A 27,949-nucleotide genomic window follows, 5' to 3' on the forward strand; every position below is an offset into this window, starting at 1 on the left:
CCATGCCGGCCCGTCCATCGATCAGGCTCCACAGCAGCAGCGGGAAGTCGTCAAGATCGTATTTTCGTCAGTCGCGAGGTTTCGCTCTGGCTGTAGGGCGTCTACAGTGGCATCCATCTTCTGATAACACGTTGGTCCTGCTCAGTCCAGACAAGGAGGAATCGATAGTGCTCGCTCGTCACCGTGGCAAGTTTCTTGCTCTGACCAGGTCCGCATCTGCATTATCGACCAGACTACACTTCTCGTTTCGAGAGGTTTCGCTTGGGTGCAGCAGAACAAGAGCTCATTGTCCTGACCAGCAAACGCTTCCCACTCAGTCGCAGTGGAGGTGTCGAAGCGGACTTCTGTTCCGTCTACTGCTGGATCTTGGACCGATGAATTGGGCTTAGCTCTGCTGCGAATGAGATCAAGGCGTACTGTTTTCTCAATCCGCAACACTCTTCCCCGCCTCGGCAGCGTCCCCTGCCTTAGCCTCTGGATCAGCGACAACCCCCGGAGCAGTTTCCACCGACTCCTCATCTTCCACCTCCACAGCTTCGACTTTGATCTCCACGCCGGATGAGTTCCGCTCGGCTTCAGGTTCGGCTTCAACGACGGTGACATCGGCGTCTTCTTCATCTTCTGCCGGGTCAACCTGAGCCTTATTGTCGACAGGAGTTACTTCGATGATAGAGGGCTCCGATGCAGATTCGTTCTCCTGCTTCAAGGCCTTGTTAGAGACCTCCGTTTCGAATTCGGGAAATGCTTCCGGGGCGTTGCCGTGCTTTGGCTCGTCTTTCGCGTCGTCCTTGGTAAGACTTTCCGCGGTCACAGCGGTGATTTGACGATCGAGAGAGTGCTTGGTCTCGTCTTCGTCTTCGGCCTCTTCTTGAATCACAGTCGCTAGGGGAGCCATATTGCTCGGGATCCTGGTGTGTCTCTTTGTCGTATCTCCCCTTGACAGTCCTTTGCTCCCCGCCGACTCGCCCTTCCCTTCACTGCCCTCGGGCCGCAAAATCATCGGCGGTAGCGGAGCCCTCTCTTGCACCTGATCGTCCGTCGCCGGTCCACCCCCCTCCGCCTCTAACGGTATCGTGTAGTTCTCAGGCTGAATCATGCCATACTCGTCGCAGACCGTCTTGAAGAAGATGTACAATCCCGTCGACTCCTCCACTCTCCAAAACATGTCTCGATGCTGAAACCACGCGTGCGCATAAATGCGATACACCCGGCGGAAGATATTCGTAATCTCCTTCATTTGCTGCTGGAGCATCTTATCACTCCCTCCTCCTCCTACATTCCCCGAACCGAGACCTAAGCGCGAAGGAAACATCTTACTGCTCGTCAGCGACGTGGCCGCCCAGTCGAGCGTGTGGCAGCAGTAGTCAATCGCGGAGCAACTCTTAGGAGGATCGTGGACGGCGCAGAGGTACTGCCATTCGGAGGCGCGCATTTCGGGACAGGTTGCGGGACTACATGGCGGGTCATCGGCGAAGAGGTGGACTATGATGGCGTTGGTCTTTTGGATCAGAAAGCGGGCGAGTTCGTAGAGCCAGATCTCTTTTGATGTGTTGGGCGGTGGATGGCTGAAGTCTCGCGCGAGGGAGGCGGTTATTGGGTGGACTGTCGTGGACGAGGGAGGATGCGTGTGGTGGTAGTGCAGAGCTTTGAGATGTTCGGTGAGTTGGAAGGCGGAGTCAATCTGGATGGTGGTATTAGAAGTGGTTGTGATATCTCTGGTTTTAAGGTGCCTACCTCTTGCAGCTCTACCAATGGCGGACCTTCTGCCATGTCTTCTCTCTTTGTTCCTGGCCGTATTCTCCTCCCAGCTCCCGCATCTATGCTGTTCGCGCCGAGTATGTTGGTGTTGTCCTCGTAGGATCCTAGGCCTGGAGAGGTCGGAGGCTCCTGTACCTCAGCCAGCGGAGGAGGCGAAGGTATCCGCGGTGACGAGGAAGGAGATGCAGGAGTCGCCATGTTTGAACCAGTCCTCGAAGATACGTGCTACGAGGAGGTGGATGTAGCTTCGAAGCTTCGCTGGTGGACGTCGAGGGTTCCCCAGAGACGCAGGTACGAACGGCACGGCCCTGCCTCGACCGCCGGTAGTTCTACTGCAAAAAGGCACCTTGCGACTCTTCAATTCAGCATCAACTCTCCACTTCTTCCTTCTGACATAGATATATTGCCAGGAGGCGTTGAAAGCATGGAAGACGATGATGATCTCCCGCCCATGCTTGTCGCAGCAGATGGCTCAAACGATGCTGCTGATGAGACTAACTTGGAAGAGCTCCAGGCGAAGAGAGTTCCCATCACGATCATCACAGGTAGGACATGCCCAGTACTTCAGTTCACCTGTTTCTCGAGCGATCTCCGCAGACCCATTTCTTTTTGGGAGAAAGGAAGACATGGCATCTATAATTCCCTTGACTGACCGCGTTCAAGGCTACCTGGGAGCTGGGAAGACAACATTACTGAACTACATATTGACGGCTCGTCATGGCAAGAAGATCGCAGTAATTCTGAACGGTGTGTCAGTCGATCAGCAAACATCGTGGTTTCTGAACATCCACTCATGACCATCCGCAGAGTTCGGCAACAGCAGCGACATCGAAAGATCTCTTACGGTGAACCAAGGCGACCACAAAGCCGAAGAATGGCTTGACCTTGCCAACGGATGTATATGCTGCTCCGTCAAAGACCAAGGCGTCAATGCTATTGAGAGTCTCATGGAGCGCCAGGGAACTTTCGACTACATCCTTCTTGAGACCACCGGCCTGGCAGATCCGGGCAACATAGCGCCTTTATTCTGGGTTGATGAGGGACTTGGGAGCACAATCTACCTCGATGGAATCGTAACGCTGGTCGATACGAAGAACATCCTGAAGTCTCTTGACGAGCCAGTCGGGGAAGAAGCCGTGAAGAGTGATGAAGAGGATCATAATCACAAAGGACCAATCCTTTCGACGGCCCATTTGCAAATCTCCCACGCCGACGTGATAGTCATCAACAAGTCCGACCTCGTAACTCCAGCGGAGATGGAGGCTGTCAAAGCCCGCGTCCAATCCATCAACGCTCTCGCACGACTCTACGTCACGGATCACAGCCAAGTGCCTGCACTCGAAGGCCTAATTCTGGATCTCCACGCTTACGATGATGTGACAGCTGCATCGCTGGATTTTGCGGGTAAAGGACACAGTCATCTCGACCCTGCAATTGGAACCATGACGCTTACGTTGCCTGTGCTGAATGACGAGGGATTGGACCGCTTAGATGCATGGCTGAGGAAAGTGCTTTGGGAGAGTGAGCTGCCGCATGTGCAGGATGACAGCAATAAGGGTTGGGAAATCCACCGGAGTAAAGGCAGGATACCACTGGAAAGCGGCGGCGTGAAGATGCTGCAAGGCGTGCGGGAGATTTTTGAAGTGATGGATGGAGCTGCTGGGACGGAGGAGAACGACGTGGGCAAAGTTGTGCTTATCGGGCGGAATATCGGTGGGAAGGAGAGAGTGGATATTTTCCAAAAGAGTCTCGACGCGAATTTGGCAGGGGAGCGTTGACAGGTATGGTGCGGAAACTGCGGAAGACTGCGGAAACCAGTGGTATGAACGATGGGAGAAGTGGGTGCTAAGCTGGTCGGAGTCGTTGGAACCACGTGTCTGGTGCCACTGTACTGGTGCGGAAGAGTGCTTTCGCACGCGAGCTGCACAGGCCTTGTTACTCAGGGAGTCAGGGGTTGGGTCGTTCGACTGTCTACCGTGGATGAACCTCCGACTGGTGCCATGTGGCGAGCAGACGATGAGAGTCATTCTGGACATAAGCTCTGTTCGCTGGATGAAGGCCACCTTGTGTGTGCAATGATGATAGCGCTCCTCCACCTGTCAGAACTTCGCAATGATCCTTGTCCGGGTGCGCATGTATTTACGGTTCCGACAAGAAGCACGCTATACGCGAATTGTGATGGTGTTTTCGGCCTTGACAGCGGGTCTTTCGAAGCACGCACGAATGGACTTTTCGAGCTCTTGAGATTGTTGACGCTCGGCTCAGAGGTGCAACAGTTTCGCATTGTGCACGGCTTGTGCCAGAATCGCAGAGACGTCTAGAAGAGGAGATATCATGTTAAGCATTTTGGCAGGAACCACTTCTGACACACTGCCAGATACCCGCGCTTTGCGCCGATGTGCAGTGACCTGGCTGCTGCGAAAGGCACGATGATCGGCTGTCGTCTTCTGACCTTAAAGTACGATCACCACGTACTGTGCGCATCGAACTTCCAGACGTGCGAAGCTGACGACGGGACGAATCGCGTCCGCCGTCCGCTTTATGCTCTCAAGGTTCGGGGAGAGATTCGGACCGTGGTGGAAGGTCTTCCTCCGGAGAAAGCGACAGGGATATACGCGGGGTGAGGCTGCAGAGCAGGGAGTAATGCATGTCCAAGACCTTGCCCTGCCGGGTACCTACCTTGCCACGATGTTCTCCGCCTCCAGGGACAGGAATCGAAGAACGTGACGAACCAGTTTGCAGATCGTCGATGGGTTGCGGACACGTCTTTCATCAAGCAGAGTACCAATATGACGACCGCCTCCACGACGGCACTGGAGCGTGTAGCGAGCGAAGTGGTGAGGTGTGCAGCGGGGACTTCGGCGACTCCTTCCGCAGTTGCGCCGCGTTCCCCACGATGCCACAAGGTTACAGGTAGTCTTACCGAATTTCTCTTCTCTCCCACGCCTTCGTCTTGAGTGAACGACTATTGCAGCACCTTTGTCGGCGCAAGAGCCTTTTCAGACCAGGAAGAGGGCCATATCGCCAGGGCTTGCATGGATGATCAAGTATGACTCCGGTCTTATACCCGTTCATGAAAGGCGAAAGCCGCAGCATCGCGCGCTGTCTTCCAGTCTGCCGGCGTGGGCAGCATGGTGTGCGGCGGTTGGCTGAGCGCAGCCCCCCAGCGTATCGCGCGGGCACGATTGGGAGGCAGTGGGAGAAGAGTGAAGACGCAGGTGAGCATGTGAGATGTCACCCGCATAAGGTAATAAAGTTTCCGACCCGTGGCTGCTCATCACAGGTACCGCTTCGGCCAGCCCTCCAGTGCCCTGCTGAAAGCCTGAAACCCCCAAGTCCTACGCCTCGACTCGTTACGTTCTCTCGACATTGTTATTCGTTCGCTTCTCGTCCTTGGAACCCTCCGGGAAGCCATCGTTCAACGCGCCGTTGCCACCGACTCCCGGCCATGGCCTACACGTCTTCCATAACTATATCTCGCCAAAAGCAATGACTACCGCTCGATCAACCTGACCTCGCACTACATGAACTTGTCTCACCCCAACACGCACCAGCTCACCGCGATCGACTATCGTACATGAACACTACTGCTGTGATCAAGCCCAAGCACACCTTGAGCTATAGGGAACACAAGCCTACAACACCATATACATCCTGTTCCGACCTGCCGACACGACCAGCAGACTTGCTCTTCAAGAAATGGCGCTTCTGCACCACCGTCCGAACCTCGAAGACATTCGTTACGCGTACGACAGCTCGGATCATGATAGCGAACGATCCTTCCAGCGATCGCAATTCGGTTCGGACAAATCGTACACCACCGCCTTGACACAGTATTCTTCGATCGCTTCAAAAAGACCAGCTCGGATACACTACAACACCTTTGTGGAGGATGAACGAACACAAGAGAGCGTACCTCGATACTTTGCGGACCAACCGACATGGGCAAGTCCGCGAGCATCTGTGGAGACCTATACTTCATCGTTGATGAGCGAAGAGGAAGACAACATCCATGACGAGCTTCCTGAGTTTGAAGTGCCGGAATACAGCACGGAGCCATACGCTGCTGACGCTGCAGTAGCAGCGACACCTGCGGACTTTTCGGAGCTTTTCCCGTCACATCGCAGGTTGATAGTCCGACATGATGATTCGACTCTCGACGGCAATATGAATCTGAGAGTTGACACTGACGTGACTATGCATGGTACGTACTATTCCCTCTGTCGGTGTTGTCAAATCTGACCTCCGAACGTAGGCGGTCGTAAATGCGATATGACATTATTTCACTTGCGTATGCATGACCTGCGGAACCGCGAGTTCTCGCTGCGTCGATACTGCCGCGACTCTGGTCGTGAGGTCTGTCACACAGCCCGCAAGCTCCAATCGTCACCTCAGGAGAAACGTCCAGGACTTCAGCGCTCCCTCAGCAATGCCTTGAGCAGTATGCGATTCTCCAAGTCTTACGATCGCAAGGTCCCAACCCTGGCGAACCTGAAGAGGAACGATTCAGGTTATGGCTCTCTAGGAGGCTCCGTACGCTCCTCGATGGACATGAGCTCCGAAATTGCATTTGGTGCGACCACAGCTTCTACGCAACCTCCAGACCCGAACACCGTGAAGCTTGAATTCTCCAATTATGCTCAAGTTGCAGTCACCTGCTCGAGCGGTAAAGGCGGGAAGGAATACCTTTTCGAGTACTGGGGAAAGAAGTATGCTTGGAGGCGAGTCGTGCGAAAAGACAATCTCGGCCGATCAGTATTCTTCCATCTGATAAAGACTGGCAGTGAGGCGGTGCTTGCATACATAATACCTTCACCCTTGACGCCTGCGCAAGTCGAGGAGGAGCATAGCAAAGGCGGATGGATACCAAGCTGCTCGATGTGGCTGGCCGACGAGCCACTCGTTCGTGGTGAGAAAGACGTTGCTGAGTGAGTACTCACGATGATGATGATGAGGATGATGGAGCAGCCGACAAAGCTAACTATACCTTCTCAGCGTCGTGATCGCCTCCGGCCTGATTGCTTTGGTGGACAACTGCATCAAGGAGCGCTTTCATTCGAAGAGCTCCAAGCAGATTGTGATACCAAAGCTTCAGCTAGGCCTCGAGTACGTCGGACCGAAACGATTGATCAACGAAATGTTCAAGCGAGGTGTCAGTGGATCTCACAGCCGCCAATCGTCCTTCAGTCGCAGTCGCGGTCGACCCGTCAGTAGCGGCGGAGGAGCCACAGAGCACGCCCCAAAGAGCGCCGTGACCGCGGTCCGAGAGATGAGCAATGATTGCTGATCGCGAGCGCTACCTTTCCGATGCGCACGAGTATCTATTGTCACCGGTTGCACACTGTAACACACACCACGAGAGCGGTGTACGGCCGCACATCTTACTGAATGCGCGGTCAACTCAATGTGATGCACTATCGATGTTGCATCCGCGGTCTCATGTAGCTCTCCGACGGAAGATCTGAGATTGTGCGGATGGCTGCTGGTTACGTTTGGGCGGGAGAGATTAAGCACGCGAAGCACTTTGGTTGCACAGCGGTGAAAGGAGCATATGATCATCGCATCGAGGAGCATGGGCGGCACATCATCGCATTGTTGCTTACTGTCAGTTGGAACGTGGTCCTGGTGTCCAAGCTGTTGACGAGGGACGATTTTCGACGAATTCATTCGGTTCACAGAGCGACAGGATGGTCGTTGCAGACATGTGAGTTGGGAAAACGAGGCACTGCCAGCATGGCGAAGAATCAGTTGGGCCAATCCTCGCAAATCATCCATTTCTGACCACACGAACTCGCACATTTGCCAATCGAACCTGGCACATTTCGCAAAGCCCTGCTCATCAAGCCACGGATCCTGCTGCTAGCCGCAATCGTGGTACCTTCATGCAGTAGCTGGGACTGTCATCAGGCAGGAACCCGGCAGAGACCGACGGCATGTGCGACATTCTGTATTGTAAATATGATTTACAAACGCTGATCCGAAGAGAAATCTACACGCAAACATGCCAACACGCCTCCAGCGCAGCATGTTTGCTTGGGGATACTGCGGAGCTGGCCGCCGTGGTGGACGTTAATGTAACCACGGGCTGCAATTTCCTTTCACCCTCGCTCCCTCGCAAGTGGTGCTTGCTCGACACGTCACGCAGTAGTGCAATGCAGCTTGCTATGGAGCATTTAACCTGCCCCGCTTGCCTTCCATCCATGCATGAATCCAGCCCACAGGGTGTGAAGGGCCGGAGCAGCAATCAATCATCCACCCACGGCAAATATTTACCACAAATCCTGATCGATCCACCCACGCACGCGTCCACGACTGGGAAGAAAGTCATGGCTTGTGAGCTGCCAAATCGGCATGTGCAACTTTATGCCTTGGGCATGCGTGGCTCGCCGCCACGCTTGTCATCCCATGCATGAAATCTTTCTCAACCTCTCTACTACTAGCTCGCTCGTCATGCATGCCCTTCGGCATCACAATACAGCTCGGCTCGGTCCAAGGCTATGCGCGCCGATCCACCGGGGCCCTGAGCAAACGATGCAGAGTCCCCAAGACGACCACCTGGCGGTCGAATGGGAGGTAGCTACCCCGTGACCATGCACCGAGCCTCTTCGAGTGGGCAGTACACACTCGTTGGGCACGGCAATCATACCAACGGTGGGCGGCTTCTTACACCATCATCATCATTTCCCTCTTACACAAACGGCGGCGTATGGGAGCGTGCAGGTCTGATGGCTCGAGAGACGGGAAGTGCTGTCACTCAACCGGCCGCCACGTTGTCTCGTGAAGGTGACAGTTGACTTGGAGCAGCAATGGCGAGACCGCTGGAGGGTCTATAAGACGGCTTCCAGGTACAGCTCCAGAAAGCGTATCTCACCTGCGGCTAAGTGAACTATCTTTTGCCATCCTTGATACCCAATCGCCGCGAGCCCTTGCTTGTTTCGAGGTGTGCGTTGGTTGCTTTGACTTCGGCAGAGAGAGCTATTAGTCTTCATACCTTTTTCCTAATACAGTTCCGGACTCGCTACCGCCCTTTCGAATCGAACGGCACGATCATGTCTGGCAACCAAGGATCGACGGCTGGAGCTGGAGCTCAACCATCACCACACCAGGACAGACTGAGTGGTATGCACAGTGTCATGCATAGTAAAGAGCCTCATTGCTGACCACTCCACTTCGCAGGTTTCTGCCGCGAGCAGAACGTTCGAACACCAAACTACCAGGTCATATCCGATCGCAGAGGTGAGCCAAATTCTGAAGGGCACTATTCGCAGATCGAAGGCAGTACTGACAATGGACTGGTTCACAGGTGGTCGCACGGCGTGGAGCTGTGTCGTGACGGTGCAAGGTGCCAACTTTCCCGCACGCTTCTGGTACGATGGACAATACGTCAACAACGCCCGTGAGGACGCCGCCGAGAAGGCTCTCCAGACCCTCGGCGTGATCGCCTCGCCGCCGCCGCGACCGGCACACCTCCAGCACCAGCAACAGCACCAGCCGCAGCAGCCGCAGCAACAGCATCAGTATCAGCAGTCCAGCCGCTTCTACGGCGGTGCGATCAACAGCTAAGCTCGAGGCTTGCTGTGACGGAAGATCGAAACTCCAGCGTGGTCAAGAGTAGTGCATCCGTGTCTCGCAAACATTGAGCACCTGTTCAGGCTTGAGTTGGAAGCCGCTTTGTACCTCAAAGAGCTGGAACGGTCTCGATTCAACGGCGTTGGGATTTGGGCGTCGACAAGGATAGGTCATTCCTTGTAGCAGGGATTGCTAGTCGTGGATCGATCGGGGTTCGGTAGTCTTATTTTCCTTGGTTCTGACATCTTCCTTGGACATTGCGCATAGCGAGGATATGGTTGGAAACGACAGCGGCTGCGTCACTACACATTCTTCTTTTTCATGTTTTCTACATATACATGTATTTGCACAAGAAAATCTCAGGAGACACACTCCAGCTCCTCCGCCAAGCCTCCACAATGGTTCGGCCAGCGATCGCGGACGCTGGCCGCGGCGCACCCGACTTCGGTGGAGATCACCGACCATAGGTATTTGCTACAAACTGCTATCTTATCTCTGTCTTTCTTCGCGGCTCGCCGTCTTGCTGCCAAGTCCATTGGGTCGGATGAATACTTCCAATGGACGACTGCAAGAAGACTGCAATGCGCATATAAGGACACCAGACCCTGCTTACCTTCAACCTCATCAGCGGAATCAATTACCACGAGTATCTCAAGCATATGCGTTATCAGCTGAATCATCCAACCGACTGGAGAGCTCGACGGATATATACTTGAACATCTCTCGGCAAGGACGGACGACCCGCAGGTCCACCCACTCGCCACGATGACCGCCTCGGAAGACTATGTCAAAGATGACCATCCGGACGAGATCGTTCCTCCGACGACCAAGAAGAGCCGGTGGTCGGGACTAGGACCACGCGCTGTGAAGGCATTGACAACGAAGGAAGGACTGATTGGCACTTACGATTATGCCTTCCTATTCACGCCCAAATTGCCATTCATGAAACGGGCTCGCAGAGCGGCTCCATTCTTCGGCCTCAACGATCGCATGCCCGTTCTTCTCGCGGTGCTCCTTGGTCTACAGCACGCGCTGGCCATGTTGGCGGGTGTCATTACGCCTCCCATCATTCTTTCGAGCGCTGCGAATCTCACAGGAAACACCCAGGCCTATCTCGTCAGCACTTCTCTGATCGTCTGCGGAATCTTGTCCTCCATTCAGATTACCCGGTTCCATATCTACAAGACTCCATATTATGTTGGAACTGGACTGATCTCGGTTGTGGGCACATCGTTCGCAACCATTCCGGTGGCGACGGGAGCTTTCAGCCAGATGTACGCAACGGGCTTCTGTCCAACAGCAGCTGATGGCACGAAACTACCCTGTCCGGACGGGTATGGAGCGATCCTCGGAACCCAATGTATCTGTGCCTTGCTCGAAATCGCGCTGTCTTTCATGCCACCTCGAATCTTGAAGAAGATCTTTCCTCCTCTTGTCACTGGACCTACTGTCTTGCTCATCGGCGTAAAACTCATCGCGAATGGCTTCTCGGACTGGGCAGGAGGGTCGGGTAATTGCAAAGGGCGTCCGGAGACTGGTGTTTTTCAATTGTGCCCAAGCAACAGTGCTCCTCACGCCCTGCCATGGGGAAGCGCCGAGTTCATCGGGCTTGGATTCTTGGTCTTCCTCACGATCATCCTGATGGAACGTTTTGGAGCGCCGATCATGAAGAGCTGTGCGGTCGTATTGGGTCTGCTGGTCGGATGCATTGTTTCGGGTGTTACAGGCTACTTTGATCGATCAGGTATGTTTACCGCCAGCTCAAGGACATTGATGAAGCCACTGACATGACCAAGGTATCGATGCCGCACCGGTAGCCAGCTTCATATGGGTGGAGACTTTCAAGCTTTCGGTCTATGCCCCAATCATTCTCCCGCTTATGGCGGTGTACATTGTGCTCGCCATGGAAGCCATTGGCGATATCTCCGCAACATGTGAGGTATCACGACTCCAGGTTGATGGCGAAGTTTTCGACTCTCGCATTCAGGTAAGCAAGGAATTCCTCTGGGAGCTGAAGTGGTTGCTAACGAAACGCAGGGAGGCGTACTGGCAGATGGTCTGAACGGTATCCTCGCTGGACTTTGCACCATCACGCCTATGTCGACCTTCGCCCAGAACAATGGAGTGATAGCTCTGACAAGATGTGCAAACCGAAAAGCCGGATACCTCGCCTGCCTCTGGCTCATCATCATGGGTGTCTTCGCCAAGTTCGCCGCATCTTTGGTCGCCATTCCGAAAGCAGTTCTTGGTGGTATGACCACGTTCCTCTTCGGCGCCGTTGCAGTCAGTGGTATGCGCATTATCTCAACCATGCCGTTCACTCGCCGCAATCGCTTCATCTTGACTGCATCTCTTGCTCTCGGATATGGAGTCACCCTGGTTCCCAACTGGTTCGATTACGTCTTCACCTATTCTGGAAACAACCGCTCACTCACGGGCTTCTACAATGCTATCTCGATCGTTATGGAGACTGGCTTCGCGGTCACGGCGTTCGTGTCACTCATTCTCAATCTAGTTATGCCCGAGGAAGAAGTCGACGATGACATTCCGGAATTGACTGCGCCGACTGTAGACGATTCAACGTCGCGTTCAGCGTCTTCTCGCGAGAATTGGGATCAGATCAACCACAAGCCAGGAAAAGCAGCTCCTGACACTGCAACGAAAATGTAATTGCTTCCATCGACACCAGAAGACGGCTTGCTTGTCAAAGCCAGAGCTATCTCTTAGCATGAGAAATGAAACAGTCACATGTTACGGGCAATTTCTATGAATTTTCATCTTTGATCGTGTGAAGATTCGGTCGCCTGTTCTTGTTGAAAGATGTCTATATATGTACACGGAGCGAGCGGATTACCAATTCCGGCATGCCGTGAGTGAATCCACCTCTCCTGCCAGCTTCCCGTTCTGCTTCCCCTCACTCTTGTTCCGTCTCCTCACGCCGATGGTCGAGGATAAGTAGTGCTGGGCCACCTTTAAACCGTCAAAGTAAGTTCTCAGCCATTCTTCACATCTCCGGATCGATCTTCCTTTCTCCATGATGCTCTAGCTTGCCTCTCACGCATCGATAACTTCTTCCCGTGAGCGAAACGCCGGAGCTTCGACAATGGCCTCGGAAACCCAGACCAGAGCTCCCGTCAAGGAGACCTTCCACTTCATCAATGATCCCGCCGAAGCTATAAACGATGCTCTCGCTGGTCTGACAAGTCTCAAACCCGATCTATCGTACAATTCAGAGTACAAAATTGTCTACCGCAACGATCTCCCAACCTTCAGCAATAGCCATGTGACGACCATTGGCTTCGCGGGCGGTGGGCACGAACCAATGTTCGGTGGCTTCGTCGGCGACAAGTATCTGTCAGCTTACGTCTCGGGAAACATATTCGCGTCGCCCACGGCAGCTCAGATCTTCGAGGCTATTAAGATGTGCCAGCCGGCGGGAGGAAAGAGCAAGGGAACATTGATTGTCTGTGGAAACTACACTGGAGATATCCTGAACGCTGGGCTGGCGATCACAAGAGCACAGGCAGCGGGATACAAGGTTCACTTCACGCCAGTAGGAGATGATGTAGCGGTGGGTAGGCAGAAAGGCGGCAAGGTTGGCCGGAGAGGTTTGAGCGGACACTTGGTTGCTTTGAAGAGTGCTTGTGCTTTGGCAGAGCGAGGAGAGAGCCTGGACAGAGTGGCTGAGGTCATGGAGTACGTCGCTGCGCATGTGGGAACGATTGGTGTTGCGTTCGACAGGTATGTACAAGGTTATCTATGCGGGACCAGACCGAATCACTGACCTATATCATCGTTCAGAGTTGCCCTCCCTAATGCTACATTGACTGATCTACAAACTCTGCCACCTGCAACTATTGAGCTTGGTATGGGAGCTCACGGTGAACCAGGCTTGCAGCAAATATCACCGATTCCATCACCCGATGCTCTGGTATCTCAAATGCTAGATTTGCTTCTAGACGTCTCCGACAAAGACCGAGCTTTCATTCCTTTCTCGGCCGCATCGAATCCCACAGACGACAACGAGGTTATCCTATTATTGAACAGCCTCGGGAGCACATCAGACGAAGTGCTCGCACGATTTGCAGAGTTGGCGAATGATGAGCTCAGTAAGCGGGGTTTCACGGTGAAGAGGCTGACGCTGGGTCCATTGGTGACAAGCTTGAAGATGAGTGGATTCGGCATCACGGTTTGGAGACTGCCGCCCAGTTCTGGCGAGGTAATGGAGAGGAAGCTGGCGCTCGAGCTTTGGGATTCTGCTGTTGATGTTGTAGCGTGGAGGCAATAGAGGTAGCTTCTGCTGTAAAAGAGATCGACGCAGAGATCATGCCCAATGCAACACATGATCCTCCGCCGCCAGTCGTGCGTGCAGCGATTGTTCATCCTAGCTTCACTCGCATCTGAAAACCTCCTCGAGATCTTTCCACCAGCCCTTCGAATCCGTGCTTCCAGTACTGCCGTCCACCAGCGTTTCCTGCATACTGTCCGTCATTTCCCACCAACGTCTCACTTCGGGGTTGGCCTTCATGCTCTCCATGTCTGCCTCGAAGTCGGTGCCAGTCCATTTCATTGTTGCAAATAGCGTGTAGCTCCGGTCATCGAAGTAGATTGAGTAGTCGGAGATATTGCAATCTTTGATTTGCTTGAGGACAGCTGGCCAAGCCGCAGCATGGCAGTCTTTGTAGGCTTGCAAACATTCGGGCTTGAGACGGATGATCTGTCCGATGCGGCGTGTTTCTGGCATTGTGGGTTCGAGTCGATGGATGTGGTGTGTCGGAAGATTTGCGGCGAAGCAAAGTTCGATATTTGGGAAGCTTGAGCTTCGGTGCAACGAGGCCCGAAGCGATTCAATAGCGTAAATGTAGCTTTGCAGTACACCTATGGACGAGTACAAGTGCGCAGTCAAGAGATGGTTATAAAGCGACAGACCATTGAGCAGGAGACTTCAGGTCAGCGTACAGGAAACCCAAAGGACATCTCATTGAAGCGTGTATACATCAGTGTACCATGTACAACCGTCCTAGCACGACACCTTGTCAGAGCGTACACGTAGACGGGCAAACGATGTACACATCCCACTCAATCAGATCTCTCCGCTGCCGTGTCAATCGTTGCCTCACTTTCCTGCATGCTTCTCGAACAGCTTCTCCACCATGCCCTTGCAGATAGGATGGTAGAAGTCCTTATTCTTCTCGAATGTCTGCTTGGCAAGGTCAAAGTCGCACCGCATCAGCTCACGGTATAATGGACGCACAAACTTCATGCGTCCAACCTGGCCGAGTAGTTCTGCTGTAGGATTGTAGACGCTCTTCGCGCGTGCTTGCAAGCCGACGACGAGGTATCGGCTGACCACCTCTACATTTCTGCTAGCCGCAAAGTCGTAAACATCACCCATTTGCTCCACAAGCTTGTGAGAAAGCGGCTTGCTGAAAGTCTGGACTTTCTCCAGGAACACGACGCTCTGGTTCGCAGAAAAGTGCTCAATATCCTTCTTGGCGGGCTGGAAGCTCGTTTTTCCCTCGTTCAATGCTTGCCAACTGTCAGCGAGAGCGTAACACATGTCGGCGAGTTCGGTGTTGAAGTCTGGCTTGGGCGGAAAGCCCGGAGAATAGAAGATCGTATCCCAGTCGAGGTCGGTGAGCTTCTTAGACGCCTCGGCATCAGACTTGAAAAAGTCGAGGAGAGTAGTCTTGAACTCGTAGCTGTCCACGGAGCGCTTCTCCCACGTCTTGAAGTAATGTGGGATGAATTTGTCCCATTTATCCTTCCCAATCAATTTCTCCAGCGAGTACAGGAATACGAAACCTTTCTCGTATGGAACACTGCTGAAAGCGTCATCGGGATCCTTGCCCTTCAGATCTGGAATAAGTTTGGTGAATTCGCCGTCCTCCCCGAACTGCTCAATGCTGTCGGTAAGTGCTTTCCAGCCTATGATGGCACTGAAGTCACGATGTCTGTCATCGCCGTGGATGTCTGCTTGTATCCGCCGCTCCAGGTATGTAGTCCAGCCCTCGTTCAACCAGAAATGCTCCCTGAGTACGAGAGTCAGCAAATCTTCGAGACAGTAATGGGAGGCTTCGAGACATGCTATATGCCTCACATGCCTATTACTTACCAGGACGCATTGCTGACAAGATTTCCGGACCAGGAATGGCTGAGTTCGTGTGCGATGACGTCGATGTTCTGTCGGTCGCCAGAGACAACCGTCGGTGTGGCAAATGTATAGACAGGATTCTAACGTTGGTCAGCAGGATTATACATCAAATACGAAACAAGAAAATCTGACCTCCATTCCGCCGTATGGGAAGCTGGGTGGCAAGACAAGCACGTTGTAGGTGGTCCACGCATAAGGATACACGATCTTTTCGGCTGACTGAATGTAACCCTCGGTGTCATGCTCGAACTCCCACTGGCTTGCTTTGAGCTCTTCGGGACCTGTCCAGACGGTAGACCGTGGTCCGATCGACGCTGATGCGAGGTCGCCAGATGCAAGGGCGAAGAGGTAAGACGGCATTGGTATGGCCTGGTGGAAGGTGTAGAGTAGTGTTCCAGATTTGCCATCCTTGCCAGGAAGGAAATCTCTGGCACCTGTTGGAAGGCCAGAAGCCAACACCGGAAGAGGAGATCGAATGTCTGATGGGGAGATAGCTGTTAGCAATACACTTTCCAACGTCACAAGGTAGACCCACTGAACGTGAACGTGCTCTTCACATCTGGAGTGTCTTGACAAGGAAACAGTGACCGAGCGTGGATTGCTTGACATTGCGAGAACATGTACGGATGTTTCTTGTTGCTGGTCTGAGCAGGAGTGAGCCATTGCAACGCTGTGCAGTCCTTGGTGGTTTGAACGCCAATGCTAAGCTTGAGCTCTGGAGACGCGGCTTCCACCTGCTTCTCGCTGATGTGGACCGTAAGGGGACTCCCATATGGCTCGATCCGCTTCGGTGTCAAGTCCCATTGAGCTTTCTCGCCTTCAACTTCAACACCCACGATGTTCAGATAGCTGTGAATCGATCAGACAGGTTCTTCAATTGACTTCAATTACAACAGCGATTGACCCTGAGTCTACTCACCTAGTATCGAGTACCACCTTCCTGTCGCCTTTCGAGAGCTTCTCTAGCGTCAGGTGAATTGTGCCGGAGAGGCTTTTGGCATCAAAGTCAACCACCAGATCGGCAGTCGTGTGTCGAGTTCTCCACGCATTGTAGTTGCTCAACGTATTTGGGTCTCGAGGAGCATGTATGCTCTCCGCCGCCTCCTTGACCACGGATATGGGAGTAGGTCGAATGGCCATACTGTGGAATGCTTGTTTGTGATGGCCAATTGGCCTTGGCAGGATCGGTCGAGCTTTGAGAGAGGTGAGGACTTGGATCGCTCGTTTGCCAAAGCTCGGGATGCTCATTCAAAGTGTTACTGCGAGTCTCACGGAATATTGTTGTCTGTCGAGGCAAGGAGGGTGTTACCATGAGTACAGCGCAGATAAGTGCGTGGGAAGTGGACATGGCAGGTGAAGTTGTGGTACGGGCGGAACGATCCGAAAGACTAGCTCTATCGGGTCTAGCTCTATCGGCCGGCATTGTTTGTGATCGCGTCTCACACCCCACGCGTCCGGGCTCATCCACGACATCACTAACATACCTGGGTATTACGAGGAGGACGAAACGGAATGACAATGGCTCGCTTGCGAAAAGGCCCTGCTTCGCAGCTGCAGCAGCCTCTGACTCAAAAGCCCTCGAGCGCACGCCGCGCATTGAAAGAAAAGACCAACACCGCGCATTCCCAGGCGCCTACATATGCGAATGATGTAGACACGGCAGGACTGGTCAAAGATGCGAAACAAGGACGAGGACGAGGGCGACCAAGAAAGGTGCAGCAGGATTCGGACGAGCTTGTCATGGCGGGAGGACTTGGAAATTCGGACGAAGAGCTGGCGCAATTGCCCAGCGAGCCGCCTACTACTACCGATGAGCTCGCAAAGAGCGACTCGGGATCGATGCCAATGCCGAAAACGAATCGGCGACCGCCTCGAACTGTGAGGAAGATCGCGCAAAGTCAGGCTCAATCCAAGGCGCTTGAAGGGCTGAAGCAGCGTATGGAAGCGACGGCGCGGGGACAGCGTGGCAAAACAACCACTTCGCCAACTACATCCGACGCGGTTGTTCGATCATCGCACTCTCAGCCTGAGGAAGAGTGCATCACTGTCAGGTCGAGAGACGCCGATGTCGAACGATCTGGTCTCACGATATCGCCATCGCCTCCACGCCCCGGGAGACTGAGCGTAGCAAAAGTGAAACGGTCCTCGATGATGCAACCAGGATCTGCACTGAAAGTCCAGAGCACGCCGGCTGTGGAGAACAGCTTTCTGGCGCTGAAGAATTTCAAACGCCGGCCGCGACAGATGAGCATGCTCTCAATGGTGCAGCAGCGGACCGCGAGCGCACGGCCTTCTCTGGCTCAAGATACTGTTGTAGTGGACGATTCTAGCGCCTTTGACTTTGATTTGGACGGTGAAGAAGAGGACGACTTTGCGCCTGAGGCGGAAGGAACACCGCTGCATGCCGAGCAAAGCAGACGAATATCTGCAGCCAGTCAGAGGAAGCGCCGTGCGGAGGTCAGTCCAGCAAGGTCCGAGGTTCCAACGGCTGGTACGAAGAAGCGAAAGTCAATCGAAGTCGACCGCATTCCTGCCTCCCAGAACAGCTTACGCTCGAAGCGACGCAAGTCCACAGCTGAGGATCCCGCCGGAGCAGCACTCGTAGACGCAGCGCCCTCCTCGCCTAGAGACACAATACAGGTCGGGTCTACTGTCATTGAGTCTGCGTCCTCGCCTGCCCGCAGTGTACTGAGGTCCGAGACAGCGTCACCTGGATCCGCTTCAGCAGATGCCGTCCACCGCGAAGACCACGACAACATACAAGTTCCGTCCACGGAGCCAGAGCGCCGTACAATTGAACTCGCCCAAAGTGTAGAGCTACTAGACAAAAGCGACTCCGATGTTCCTAATGGGACCATGGCGGAGCCCGCAAGCAGCAGCCCGGTACCCAGTGCGAGTGCTCGTCCTGATCCAGATCTGATAGATCCAGCTACCCAAGCCTCGCCAGTAGCGTCAAGACCGAAGCGAGCGAAGAAACAGAAGCCGCTATCGACTGCCACGCTTCAGTCATTACTGCCGAAAAGGAGGAAAGCGCTCAAGCCCAGACAAAAGAAGGCGGAATACGACATGGAGTCGTCTGAGGTCGAGGAGGAAGTCACGCTCGACATCAGCAATTTGGAAGAGGGCGAGGACGAATTGGGCGGTGGACTGCGTAGGAGAACGAAGACCATTGCGCCCAAAGCTCGCAAAAGTACGACTGCGAAAAAGGTTCCCAAACGCCAGCCTGCTACTGTACCAGCCGCGCGCGGGAAACGCAAAGCCTCAGTCGCGGCACCAACCACTGACGGCACGAAGACATATGGTAGGACTACAGCATCGGACAAGGAAAACGACGGCTACGAGTCGTTTGAAGAAGCCGACGAGTCCACCCTGCCGGAGCTGTCGGTGTCAATGCAGGAGTTGGCTAAAAGCCGGGAGCTGGAGGAAGCCAAACGAAAGTTCGCAGAAGTTGACGACTGGGATATGGAGTTTGAAAGCATGAGCCAGGACGATCATCTGAGGTCCAGTCAAAGCTGGCGGTGAGAGAGGCGTGTCTCGCCACTTCGGGAAGATGGTCTGTCCGCTCTAGATGTGGTCGTCTGCAACGACAACGATTTGGTATGGAGATGCTACCAGGGTAGTCACCATTGCCGAACATCGCCCTGCAACCTTATTGCCTATAGCCTCCTTTGATAGTACATAGTGCATGACGTTGCATTCAATGATCCAGGGTTGGTCGCGAGATCGATTGCGTGCTTATACGTCCATCGTTCGAGTCGACGGCCGCGACTCCGAAGTCCTTTCTCCAGCAATTCGTGCCCAGCGACTCGAGCTTGCGGTGAGGCATCCGCGTACTTCCACAACCACAGTGTGCTCATGCAAGCAGTGATCTCAACTTCCTATGCGCCGTGCGATGTCTTGCCGCCGCAGTGAGATATAGAGTGGCAGGAAAAATTCTCGCTTTCTCCACAGGTCGGGTGTCTTCGGGTGGTCTTCAATCCTGCGATTTGAGAGACATGGCAAATCTCGCCTCGGCTTTAAATCGGCTATGATCTTTCGGATTTGATTGTTCGTATGTTGTCTCCATCATGGTCCTCGCGTAATGATTTGGGATCGTGTATGGACCGTAATGTCTTGATGAGAGACATTCGTGCCTGGTAATGAAGGAAGCAAGGTAGGTACTGTACAAGGTGAGAGCCTGCCCTGCGACCGAGCATCCTCGACTTGCATTATTGTATCTTCTTCATGTGAAATCACTCACTCACGCACGTGGGAAATGCACTCATTGTCCCATTGATGAAAGGTAAAGCGCATGATAGTGCTGTTATTCGGAGGCCGCTCGGTGATGAAGTGTTGACTGTGGCACTTTCACATGTCTTCCTTCGTCCTTCGTATCGTGGCGTGGAGTCGCACCGAGATTGTGAGCGGCCCTAGGCCCAGCCTATGAAGGCTTTGGTACTGGCCACGAGGAGCGCCTCATCATCACGGGGAGTATACTCCATGGGGTCAAGGTAGAGTTTGCACCAAGGGCTTCCGTGACTGTTCCAGAAGGAGAAGCCACAGTTCGTGTGGCGCGCCCATTCTTGGGTTGTTGAGCCGGACGTCATCGTCGCAGTCGCCGAGACACGATTCAATCTCATTAAGGTGTTCGGTCACCAAAGAATCGAGAGGTAAAGGTACATCTCCTGTGTTCGATGCAGCCTTGTTTTGCTGCGCTGTAAGTGGAGAAACTTCACGCCTGCTGCGGCGCTGCCGGATCGACCACCCGAGGTTTCGGTCCGTAAGCATGTGATACTCGACTGTGCAGTTTGTGATCATGGCGCGCAGCGGTTTCGCATCCCATTTGATGCCCGCTGCGACGAGTCACGACTTCCCATGGAACGTGCCTCTGATGCAGATGCTCCGTGAGTGGGGAAAGCATGGAGTTCCTCGCTGCTCATGCTTCAGCTCTTTGGGAATCAATTGCCGACGCTTTAGACCGACAAATGGCTGCCGATGACCGAATTTTCAGGTGCCGACCGGCGACGATGGACAGTGGGCAGCGGACACATCGCCCTCGTATAGCAAGCAACTGGCCCTACATCCGGCCGTAAATTAATGACATTTCTTTATGCTTTGCAAAGCGGACAAAATTGGGTCCGACAGGCTGCAGCGACTCGAACTGTTCATGCGGACTCGTGTGCCGTCTATCTTACCCCAGTTGATCGCCCACGCCAACCGGGCGAGGCGGAACGAGGCGTCATGCATAATCTACAGTACTTGTGTACCTCCTTATCGTTTGTTGGGATGTTCGTGGCAGAATGCGATGCGTGGGAATATGAGACGGTGATTCATGCGCACCGCCATGATTATTGTCCATGGAACAGAGAGATGGAGGCATGCTGTTGCAGGAGCTTGCGATGCACAGAGTGTTGATTCAGCTCACCGACTCCAGGCATGATGCCTCGTCCATCCCACGAGGATGACTCCCAACGTCCACATTCAGGCCATAGATCACGACATTATTGCGTACTGTCGATGGCAACAAATGACTGGTCTCACGCCGCCAGCACCATCCGTGCAAACAGCAGGGTCGAACTGACTGTCTCTGTAAAAAATTGCTCTTCTTGTGTCTGCGGACCGAAGCCAAGGCCCACTTTCTTGTCGCGCCATTCGGCGGAATTGGAGATGCGGCGCCGTGTAGCCCTATGAGTATTGCCAATGTCGTCTTGCGATTGGGGTAGATGGAGGTCGCCAGAGACGTCTGAAGTACCGCTGCCAGTCGAGCGAATTCAGACGAGAAGTCCAGACGTCTGATTGACCGTGGCAGCAATAGAGGGATCCGCAGATGGTATCATACTCCACGCGCATGAGGTTTTGCATCGAATGATTTCATAATAACGGGGCACGCCGGCACCACGTCGCCTCCACATTTCTGCCCCAGATCGCAGCTGGAAAAGGCAGGAAGGCAATCCTGGCCCATGCAAAGGGTGAGATTCACTTGTTCACATGTGAAACGCGAAACTCTCAGGCATCGGCTTGACGCACCCCACCCATCGATGATCCTCCTTGGCTGAATCTGCAGGAACGAGACGCGGCCACTGCCAGCTAGAGAAGTTGTGTGGGAGAAATCTTTGGCGCTCCACACATCGCGCCTTATCGCATCCCGTCGGCAGAACCTCTGCGCATCGGAGCAAGCAGCGCCGTGAGGTGAGTTTGGGGGGTGTGATCCACATGTCCCAAAGGTGGCTGATTAACGAAATCTCAGTCGCAAACGACCGTGCGGCCGAAGGAGGTTCTCCCACCTAGTAGTACCGGAGTGTCCCTGCTTCGCATGACGAGATAACTCTGTTTCCTCAAACCTCGCGGCGATTCTGTTTCTCTTCCTTGCAATCCGTCTCTTTCTTTCCTCCTCCTCTACATCCCCCAGGATCGCCCACCACGTTGACGCGTCTTTGCTCTCCGCAAATTCTTCGTCCACACGTCACCGCCAATCCCCACAGAATACAAAGTACCTTACCCCGGTAGCCGCACTGCGTCAGCTCTCCCGTCCCTTTGACCTTCACCCAAGCCAAGCCTGCACTGGCTGGCCCTTTTCACATGCTCTCTCAGCTGTTGAACCCGGAGCAACCCCAGGTTCAGCAACACTCCTCGCCGACGACCACTCCATCGCAGCCGTCCTCGTTCAACTACCCGACCGCCACCTCCGAGCCGTCCTCCGCCAACACCTCTCCCATGGCCAGCGCTGCCATGACCATGCCGGCGATGGGCGCAATGCAAAACCAAGACGACAACCGTCCCGACCTACCTCGACCATACAAATGTCCTCTGTGCGACAAGGCCTTTCATCGTCTCGAGCATCAGACAAGACACATCCGCACACACACAGGCGAGAAGCCGCACGCTTGTGGCTTCCCTGGCTGCACAAAACGCTTTAGCAGATCCGACGAGTTGACCCGCCATTCTCGCATCCACAGCAATCCGAACTCGCGTCGTGGGAATAAGCAACATCATGTCGCTGCTCAGGCGGCTGCGGCTACCATTCAGAGCGGCATGTACGACACCTCTGCGATGCAACAGATCAACCAGATCAATCAGCTCAACCACATGAACCAAATGCATCAGATGAACCAGATGAATCAGATGCACACCATGAGCCATCTGAACCAGCAACTGTCGCAACCTGCGGCTCAGGCTGCGCCGATGATGCCTCCGCCGCAGCAACAAACACAACAGACGCCACCCACAACACATCAGCAACAACAGCAAACGCTTCCGCCGCTGTCTCAAACGCACGCTCAGATGACACACTCTGCGCCGACCTCACAACTGAGCTCGCCGAATGTGTCACCGCCGCACCACTACGCCACGTACTCGAGCAATCCAGGATCATACATCACACGTAACGTCAGTGGAGACATCAGTCCAGCGCAAGGGAACGGATCGTATCGTCCGATGGACATCAACTTGCTCGCTACCGCTGCATCGCAAGTCGAGCGAGAGAACAACAGCCGCATTCCGAACCAGCATCTCTCCCTTCCTTCAAGACATACGTCTTACAATCACCCATACCACAGCCATCCATACCACGCGGGACGCATGCCATCGCTCTCGTCATACCACTACTCATCGAACCCGACATCCCAGCCCATGTCGCGGTCGCACTCTCACGAAGAGGATGATCACTACCACGGCCGTGCATCGAAAAAGTCGCGTCCAGGTTCTCCACAATCTACTGCTCCACCTTCACCATCCTTCTCGCACGAGTCCACATCGCCGACGCCAGACCACACACCTCTCGCTACGCCGTCACATTCACCACGCCTCCGACCGCAATTCTTCCACAATGGCGTTCAGCTTCCGACGTTGCACCACCTCTCCCTGGCGAATCAGCCACCTCCAGCTCTCGCTCCCGTGGAACCGTCAGCTGACGGTCAGCAACCCTACGTCCCAGTACAGCACAGCGGGTTGAGAATCAGTGAGATCATGGAAGCGGGTGATGGAGCACAACGAAAACTGCCGATTCCGATGGTCCCGAACAAGCAGAGCAACTACACCGTCAAGGAACTCGTGGACCCCGGCAGTGGACACACCAGCGGCTACAGCAGTTCGAGACATAGCGAGGCCGGAGACATCCACGATCGAATGTGATGCATGTTTGAAGTGCATACCAGAGCACGGATAGATGGGATTGTTTGACACTGCTTTCTTTTTGATTTTATCATTGCGAGGAGTTCTAGCGCTATAGATGGACGAGACGGAATTCAGGCGATTCTGCAGTCGCGGAACTCGCTGGGACTGGCAGATGTCGCAGAAGCTAGACACGCCTTTGGAGGGCGAAGTGGTGTTTGTGTGGTCGGCTTTCAGCGATTGCTGAGCGGGACTTGTTCGCTACTCTTTACTTGCGCGCACATGCGCTACCGCCGCTCAAGAAAGGCGAAACAATAGTAATTCATTGACTTGTCCAAGATGACTTTCGATCATGCCTTCAGATCTACCATGGCGAACATGGCTCTTCACACAATTGAGTTCCACTGAAGACTGACTGCCGCTCTGCCGCTCTCGCCCTCGCCTCGGTCCAAAGGCAGAAGCTGAAAGCGGAGACGTACATCAACAATCGAATCAGATCGGAGCCGCGACCGATCGCAACCCATTGACTCTAGACAACGTGCGCCATCGCGAGTGATGAAATGATGGTCCTGTGGGATCGGCAATGCGGAATTGAGCCGTCTCCCTTTCCCCAACTCTCCCCGGATTCTCCCGACCTTTCATGTGCTGCCGAGAGGGAATGCCTGTCGCTGCGGTATCGTCATACACGAGCCAGAAGCTGTCTGATCGTTCATGCCAAGATAGGTGGTAAGGAGAGTTGCAGTACTTTTGATGTCGCTGCGATTTTCAAGCCTTCGTCTGCGGTCACAACATGCATATAGAGATCGAGCAACAAGGTACAGGAATGCCGTGCTGCACGTTGCAGAACGGACTAGACGGAAGCTAGGAGTCACCGTGAGCGATATGAGATGAAGCACGCCATGATCGCAACTTCCTGCTCCAGTCCAGATCGGCGCGTACTACTAGAATACTAGTCTCCCTCTGGTTCGTTACAACTTGCGATCGACATCTGGCCCCAAAAGATTCGTTATCTTAGACGAACCCAGCTGTTGATGGAGCATGGTGGTCACAGACCATCTTTGTCTAGTCCTTGGATGATTACTGATTAGAGCACGGTCTGATCGGGACCTTTAAAACAGTCGGCTTTCCGCTTTGATAGTCTACGCTGCACTTGACAGCACGGTTGCTGATCGAAACTCGCGCGACTCGACTTGCCACGAGGGCTTGGACCATGACTTCCGATTCTGACAGGTCGGTCCTCAACCATGAATTTCCTCCTTTACTACGAGTCGCCGTGGGTGACGATCTCCACCACTACACCGGTCAACAGCACGTCGAATGACAGTTCCCGACAAAATTTGTGAACGGACCTGATGTTGTCCCATGCCAAGTTTCTCCATCTTCCCGTTCTATCTTCCCCACGGGCGGATGTGCCGCAGGGGTGTCCGGGGTTTTTGGCTAAATGCGAATTGTGGAACCTTTGCCCGACGTCTGAAACAATCTGGGCGCCGGCTCTGCTCAGTGCTCTCCATCCAGACACCCTCGCAGCTTCCCCTACATTTATGAGGCTTCAGTTGTGTCAGATGCAAGAGTTCCGGTTTCCCCATCAGGGTGGAAAGTCCGTCCAGAACTCGACACATCATTCTCGTATTGATCCCAGGCCCGGAAAAGGCCTCACACCCAGGTCCGGGACTTGGGGAGTCCATGCCCACATCGGCACCATCTCATCTCATCACATGCGAACTCCACTCTCCACAGCCCTGTCTGCAGTCCACAGCCAGCACAACACCACCAGGAAGGATAAAATCGATCGGAGGAGTCCATCCCTCCAGGCTTCAGCCCTAGGTTCATGCTAGAACTTGGAGAAAGACGCCATTCTTCCATCGGCTACTGACGGTGATCCGATGCGGCGCAACGTTCGCCGACGCGGCGATGTCAGGTTTTATTATCGCAGGTTCCACTCTCACTCTGACATGACCCACGCGATCTAGACCTGCGACGCGGGAGAATCGTGGGACAAGCCTGCAGAGACGTCAGAGACTCAGAGTTGTGGAGTGCGTTCTCTCGATTCCCTGTGCGCGCGGGGAGCTCGGCCGATGGGGAGAGGAGCCGGTGCGTGGAGATGGGTTTCGTGTGTGGAGAGATAAGCTTGTTTGTGTGAGTTTCGCTCCGTACAGGTTTGTACAAGGATGTGGCAGGTAGGGTGACGTTCGAGACTATGAAGTGAAGGGTGGACTCCGGTGGGTGCGATAACGATAGGAGTGAGTGTGAGGTCGATAAGACAAGTCTGAGAGATCGTGATGATGTTGATGATGATCGCTATAAACAGATGGGGTATCATGCGCGCTTTGGAAATGCAGACATATCGTCGTATCGTCGTAGACGTGCTTCGTTCAGAATCATCAGCCCTTCTTACGTCCATCTCGTCGCCCTCTCCAGAATTCCACGTAAAGCACGGTAAGGAAGCTCCAGAACAACTTGGATGATCGATCAGTTGCATCCATCACTTCTTCGTCTTCTTCGCCTTCTTCGGCGTGCCCTCGAGCACCTGTGCACCGCTCTGCTTCATGAGAGACAATGCGTCCGTTGTGATATTCATCTTCTTCGACACTGCACCATGACGTTTCTCAACCTCGTCTTCGAACTCCTGTGCAATTTTGCGCTTCTTTTGGCGATTGTCCTTGAGCTTGCTAGCGACCTCTCCGAACCGCTGCAGGAACCAGTCGCCCGCATCCTCCCACTCGTTGATTGTGAGTCCCGCGAAGAACTTGCTCTTCATGGTGTCGTTCGTTCTGGCAACGACGGACAACTTTTCCTCCAACGTGTTGTGCTCTGGAGCAAGGTCGACAGCCCCAAGTTTCGGGTCCACATCAAACGATGCCGCTTTCAATTCTTCGTATTTCATCGCGAAGAGCTTGCTGGCTTCGTAGTCGAGTTCGACAGGCTTCTCGATCTGCACTTGCGCGCTTCCCGCTCTCGACTCGCTACCTCGTCGAGATTTGGTCGTGCGCTGATCTGCAACGGCGTCTTGCTCGTTAGGCAGCAGCTGGTTCGATTGCGTCTGCTGTGCTAAAGCGGCGGCAGTGTTGATCTTCTTGGGCTTCCTCTTGCCCTCGCGGCCGTGATCTTGCGGTGCTCGATGGAGGGACTGATTGGCGGTGCCGGTGCGTTCGGTATGGTGCTCCGATTGCTGTGGCCCGCCAGGCTGAGGTACTGGCAAATTCTGAGATGCTACGTTTAGCATCTGAGTGGACTCTCCCGGTTGATCGTGACGTGATCCACGCTGCTGAATCGTCGTTGATGGTCCATGATGTGCTGCATTGGGCGCTTGGGTGGGCTCCTTCGCATGATCATGATGTGTCCCACGAGGCTGGGCGATCGGTGGCGGGCCATCATGCGCTGCATGTAGTGCTTGTGTAATTTCTTTCATCCGATTGTGCTGGTGCTTCGAAGGGTGCGGTGGCGGCGGTGGCGGCGGCGGTGGCGGCGCTTCGTTGTGCACTGCTTTGGAAGACGCTTGAGTGGCATCTCGGGAGCCGTTATGCTGAGGCTGAGGTGCGTTGCGAGCGATGATGGGCGCTCGGTGGGAATGAGCCGTGTTTGCTGCAGCGAAGGTGAAGCCCTCGGTGTCTGTAAGGATGCCATTGGCATCGACGGGCGGCCGGTCCATATAGGCAATGGGTCGAATTGCGCCTCCTCTGTCCGCAATCAGACTTCCAGCATTTGCCACTGGCATCCGTGCACCAGCACGACGTATCTGCATTGGCTTAGAAGGCGCTTCATCATATCCTACTCGGCCAGCAAGAGCGTGTTCAGCTTCGTCCGGTCCCACCGTGGAAGGGTTGCCCGAGGTAGTGTTCGGGTAGGAGTCTCCAGACATTACCCCAAGTCTGTTACCATCAGGCATGACTCGGGCTCCATCGTTATCGTCGCGAAGATGGTCTTGGACGCCTTGGACATTCTGCTGGTGCTGAGGTGCCCGGGGATCTGACTGCTGTGCCTCATCCACTTCGCCATGGTCCATCTCATCATCTGCAATGCTGCGTTCTTCTTCGCTCACGTAGTAATCAGCTGCTTTTGCGTGTGTTGTCCGGTAATGGTCCTCGTGGTATGCAGATTGCTGGTCCCTCGCCTGGTTGTCATGTTCTGCATTGTGAGATGCCGCGGTGTCATCAAAGCTGCCGCCATCTGTGGCATAGAAAGGAGCTATACGATCGTCGCCAGCTTCGACGCCTCGACCGTCATAGCCATCAGGTCCACCCCGGTGCTCGGTCTTGATTCCATGCTGCTTTTTGGTTCCTGCAGCGGGTCCCGGCACCGGCACTCTGAGCTCAGGCAGTGGGCCCCCATCGTGTCGCCGAGCAAACTTCTCCATTCCCTTCTTGGCCATTTCTGCTCGGT

General features: G+C 54.2%; 11 protein-coding genes across 11 annotated transcripts; 7 read left to right on the plus strand and 4 right to left on the minus strand.

Annotated features, from left to right (window-relative positions):
* Nucleotides 1–424: 424 nt before the first annotated feature.
* On the minus strand, nucleotides 425–1,966 carry MYCGRDRAFT_72326 (uncharacterized protein; the record flags this gene model as incomplete). Its single annotated transcript, XM_003852514.1, has 2 exons — nucleotides 425–1,681; nucleotides 1,735–1,966. 2 exons carry the CDS (start codon nucleotides 1,954–1,956, stop codon nucleotides 425–427), a joined length of 1,479 nt encoding a protein of 492 aa, XP_003852562.1.
* A 178-nt stretch (nucleotides 1,967–2,144) lies between these two features.
* Nucleotides 2,145–3,141, plus strand: MYCGRDRAFT_104583 (uncharacterized protein; the record flags this gene model as incomplete). The annotated part of the gene is made up of 3 exons (XM_003852199.1): nucleotides 2,145–2,303; nucleotides 2,422–2,505; nucleotides 2,566–3,141. Coding segments are annotated over 3 exons (780 nt in total), but the record flags the coding sequence as incomplete, so codon positions are not given.
* Nucleotides 3,142–5,142: 2,001 nt separating this feature from the next.
* On the plus strand, nucleotides 5,143–7,367 carry MYCGRDRAFT_72330 (uncharacterized protein; the record flags this gene model as incomplete). The annotated part of the gene is made up of 3 exons (XM_003852200.1): nucleotides 5,143–5,962; nucleotides 6,014–6,686; nucleotides 6,754–7,367. 3 exons carry the CDS (start codon nucleotides 5,458–5,460, stop codon nucleotides 7,043–7,045), a joined length of 1,470 nt encoding a protein of 489 aa, XP_003852248.1.
* Nucleotides 7,368–8,939: 1,572 nt separating this feature from the next.
* On the plus strand, nucleotides 8,940–9,189 carry MYCGRDRAFT_19593 (uncharacterized protein; the record flags this gene model as incomplete). The annotated part of the gene is made up of 2 exons (XM_003852201.1): nucleotides 8,940–8,994; nucleotides 9,062–9,189. Coding segments are annotated over 2 exons (183 nt in total), but the record flags the coding sequence as incomplete, so codon positions are not given.
* Nucleotides 9,190–9,984: 795 nt separating this feature from the next.
* On the plus strand, nucleotides 9,985–12,489 carry MYCGRDRAFT_100276 (uncharacterized protein; the record flags this gene model as incomplete). Its single annotated transcript, XM_003852202.1, has 4 exons — nucleotides 9,985–11,071; nucleotides 11,124–11,314; nucleotides 11,365–11,993; nucleotides 12,456–12,489. 4 exons carry the CDS (start codon nucleotides 10,093–10,095, stop codon nucleotides 12,487–12,489), a joined length of 1,833 nt encoding a protein of 610 aa, XP_003852250.1.
* MYCGRDRAFT_41900 (uncharacterized protein) lies at nucleotides 12,431–13,615 on the plus strand (the record flags this gene model as incomplete). Its single annotated transcript, XM_003852203.1, has 2 exons — nucleotides 12,431–13,068; nucleotides 13,129–13,615. 2 exons carry the CDS (start codon nucleotides 12,431–12,433, stop codon nucleotides 13,613–13,615), a joined length of 1,125 nt encoding a protein of 374 aa, XP_003852251.1.
* Nucleotides 13,616–13,717: 102 nt separating this feature from the next.
* Nucleotides 13,718–14,071, minus strand: MYCGRDRAFT_86169 (uncharacterized protein; the record flags this gene model as incomplete). Its single annotated transcript, XM_003852513.1, has 1 exon — nucleotides 13,718–14,071. One exon carries the CDS (start codon nucleotides 14,069–14,071, stop codon nucleotides 13,718–13,720), a length of 354 nt encoding a protein of 117 aa, XP_003852561.1.
* A 372-nt stretch (nucleotides 14,072–14,443) lies between these two features.
* MYCGRDRAFT_41538 (uncharacterized protein) lies at nucleotides 14,444–16,621 on the minus strand (the record flags this gene model as incomplete). Its single annotated transcript, XM_003852512.1, has 5 exons — nucleotides 14,444–15,359; nucleotides 15,443–15,561; nucleotides 15,614–15,960; nucleotides 16,017–16,330; nucleotides 16,401–16,621. 5 exons carry the CDS (start codon nucleotides 16,619–16,621, stop codon nucleotides 14,444–14,446), a joined length of 1,917 nt encoding a protein of 638 aa, XP_003852560.1.
* Nucleotides 16,622–16,975: 354 nt separating this feature from the next.
* MYCGRDRAFT_109571 (uncharacterized protein) lies at nucleotides 16,976–19,003 on the plus strand (the record flags this gene model as incomplete). Its single annotated transcript, XM_003852204.1, has 1 exon — nucleotides 16,976–19,003. The coding sequence occupies one exon, from the start codon at nucleotides 16,994–16,996 to the stop codon at nucleotides 19,001–19,003; it is 2,010 nt and encodes a 669-aa protein (XP_003852252.1).
* Nucleotides 19,004–22,039: 3,036 nt separating this feature from the next.
* Nucleotides 22,040–23,590, plus strand: MYCGRDRAFT_100278 (uncharacterized protein; the record flags this gene model as incomplete). Its single annotated transcript, XM_003852205.1, has 3 exons — nucleotides 22,040–22,075; nucleotides 22,151–22,494; nucleotides 22,774–23,590. 3 exons carry the CDS (start codon nucleotides 22,040–22,042, stop codon nucleotides 23,588–23,590), a joined length of 1,197 nt encoding a protein of 398 aa, XP_003852253.1.
* A 2,461-nt stretch (nucleotides 23,591–26,051) lies between these two features.
* On the minus strand, nucleotides 26,052–27,938 carry MYCGRDRAFT_109573 (uncharacterized protein; the record flags this gene model as incomplete). The annotated part of the gene is made up of 1 exon (XM_003852511.1): nucleotides 26,052–27,938. One exon carries the CDS (start codon nucleotides 27,936–27,938, stop codon nucleotides 26,052–26,054), a length of 1,887 nt encoding a protein of 628 aa, XP_003852559.1.
* Between the last annotated feature and the right edge of the window lie 11 nt (nucleotides 27,939–27,949).

The sequence above is a fragment of the Zymoseptoria tritici genome, chromosome 5 (assembly GCF_000219625.1).
Source record: "Zymoseptoria tritici IPO323 chromosome 5, whole genome shotgun sequence".
NCBI classification, from domain to species: Eukaryota; Fungi; Ascomycota; class Dothideomycetes; order Mycosphaerellales; family Mycosphaerellaceae; genus Zymoseptoria; species Zymoseptoria tritici.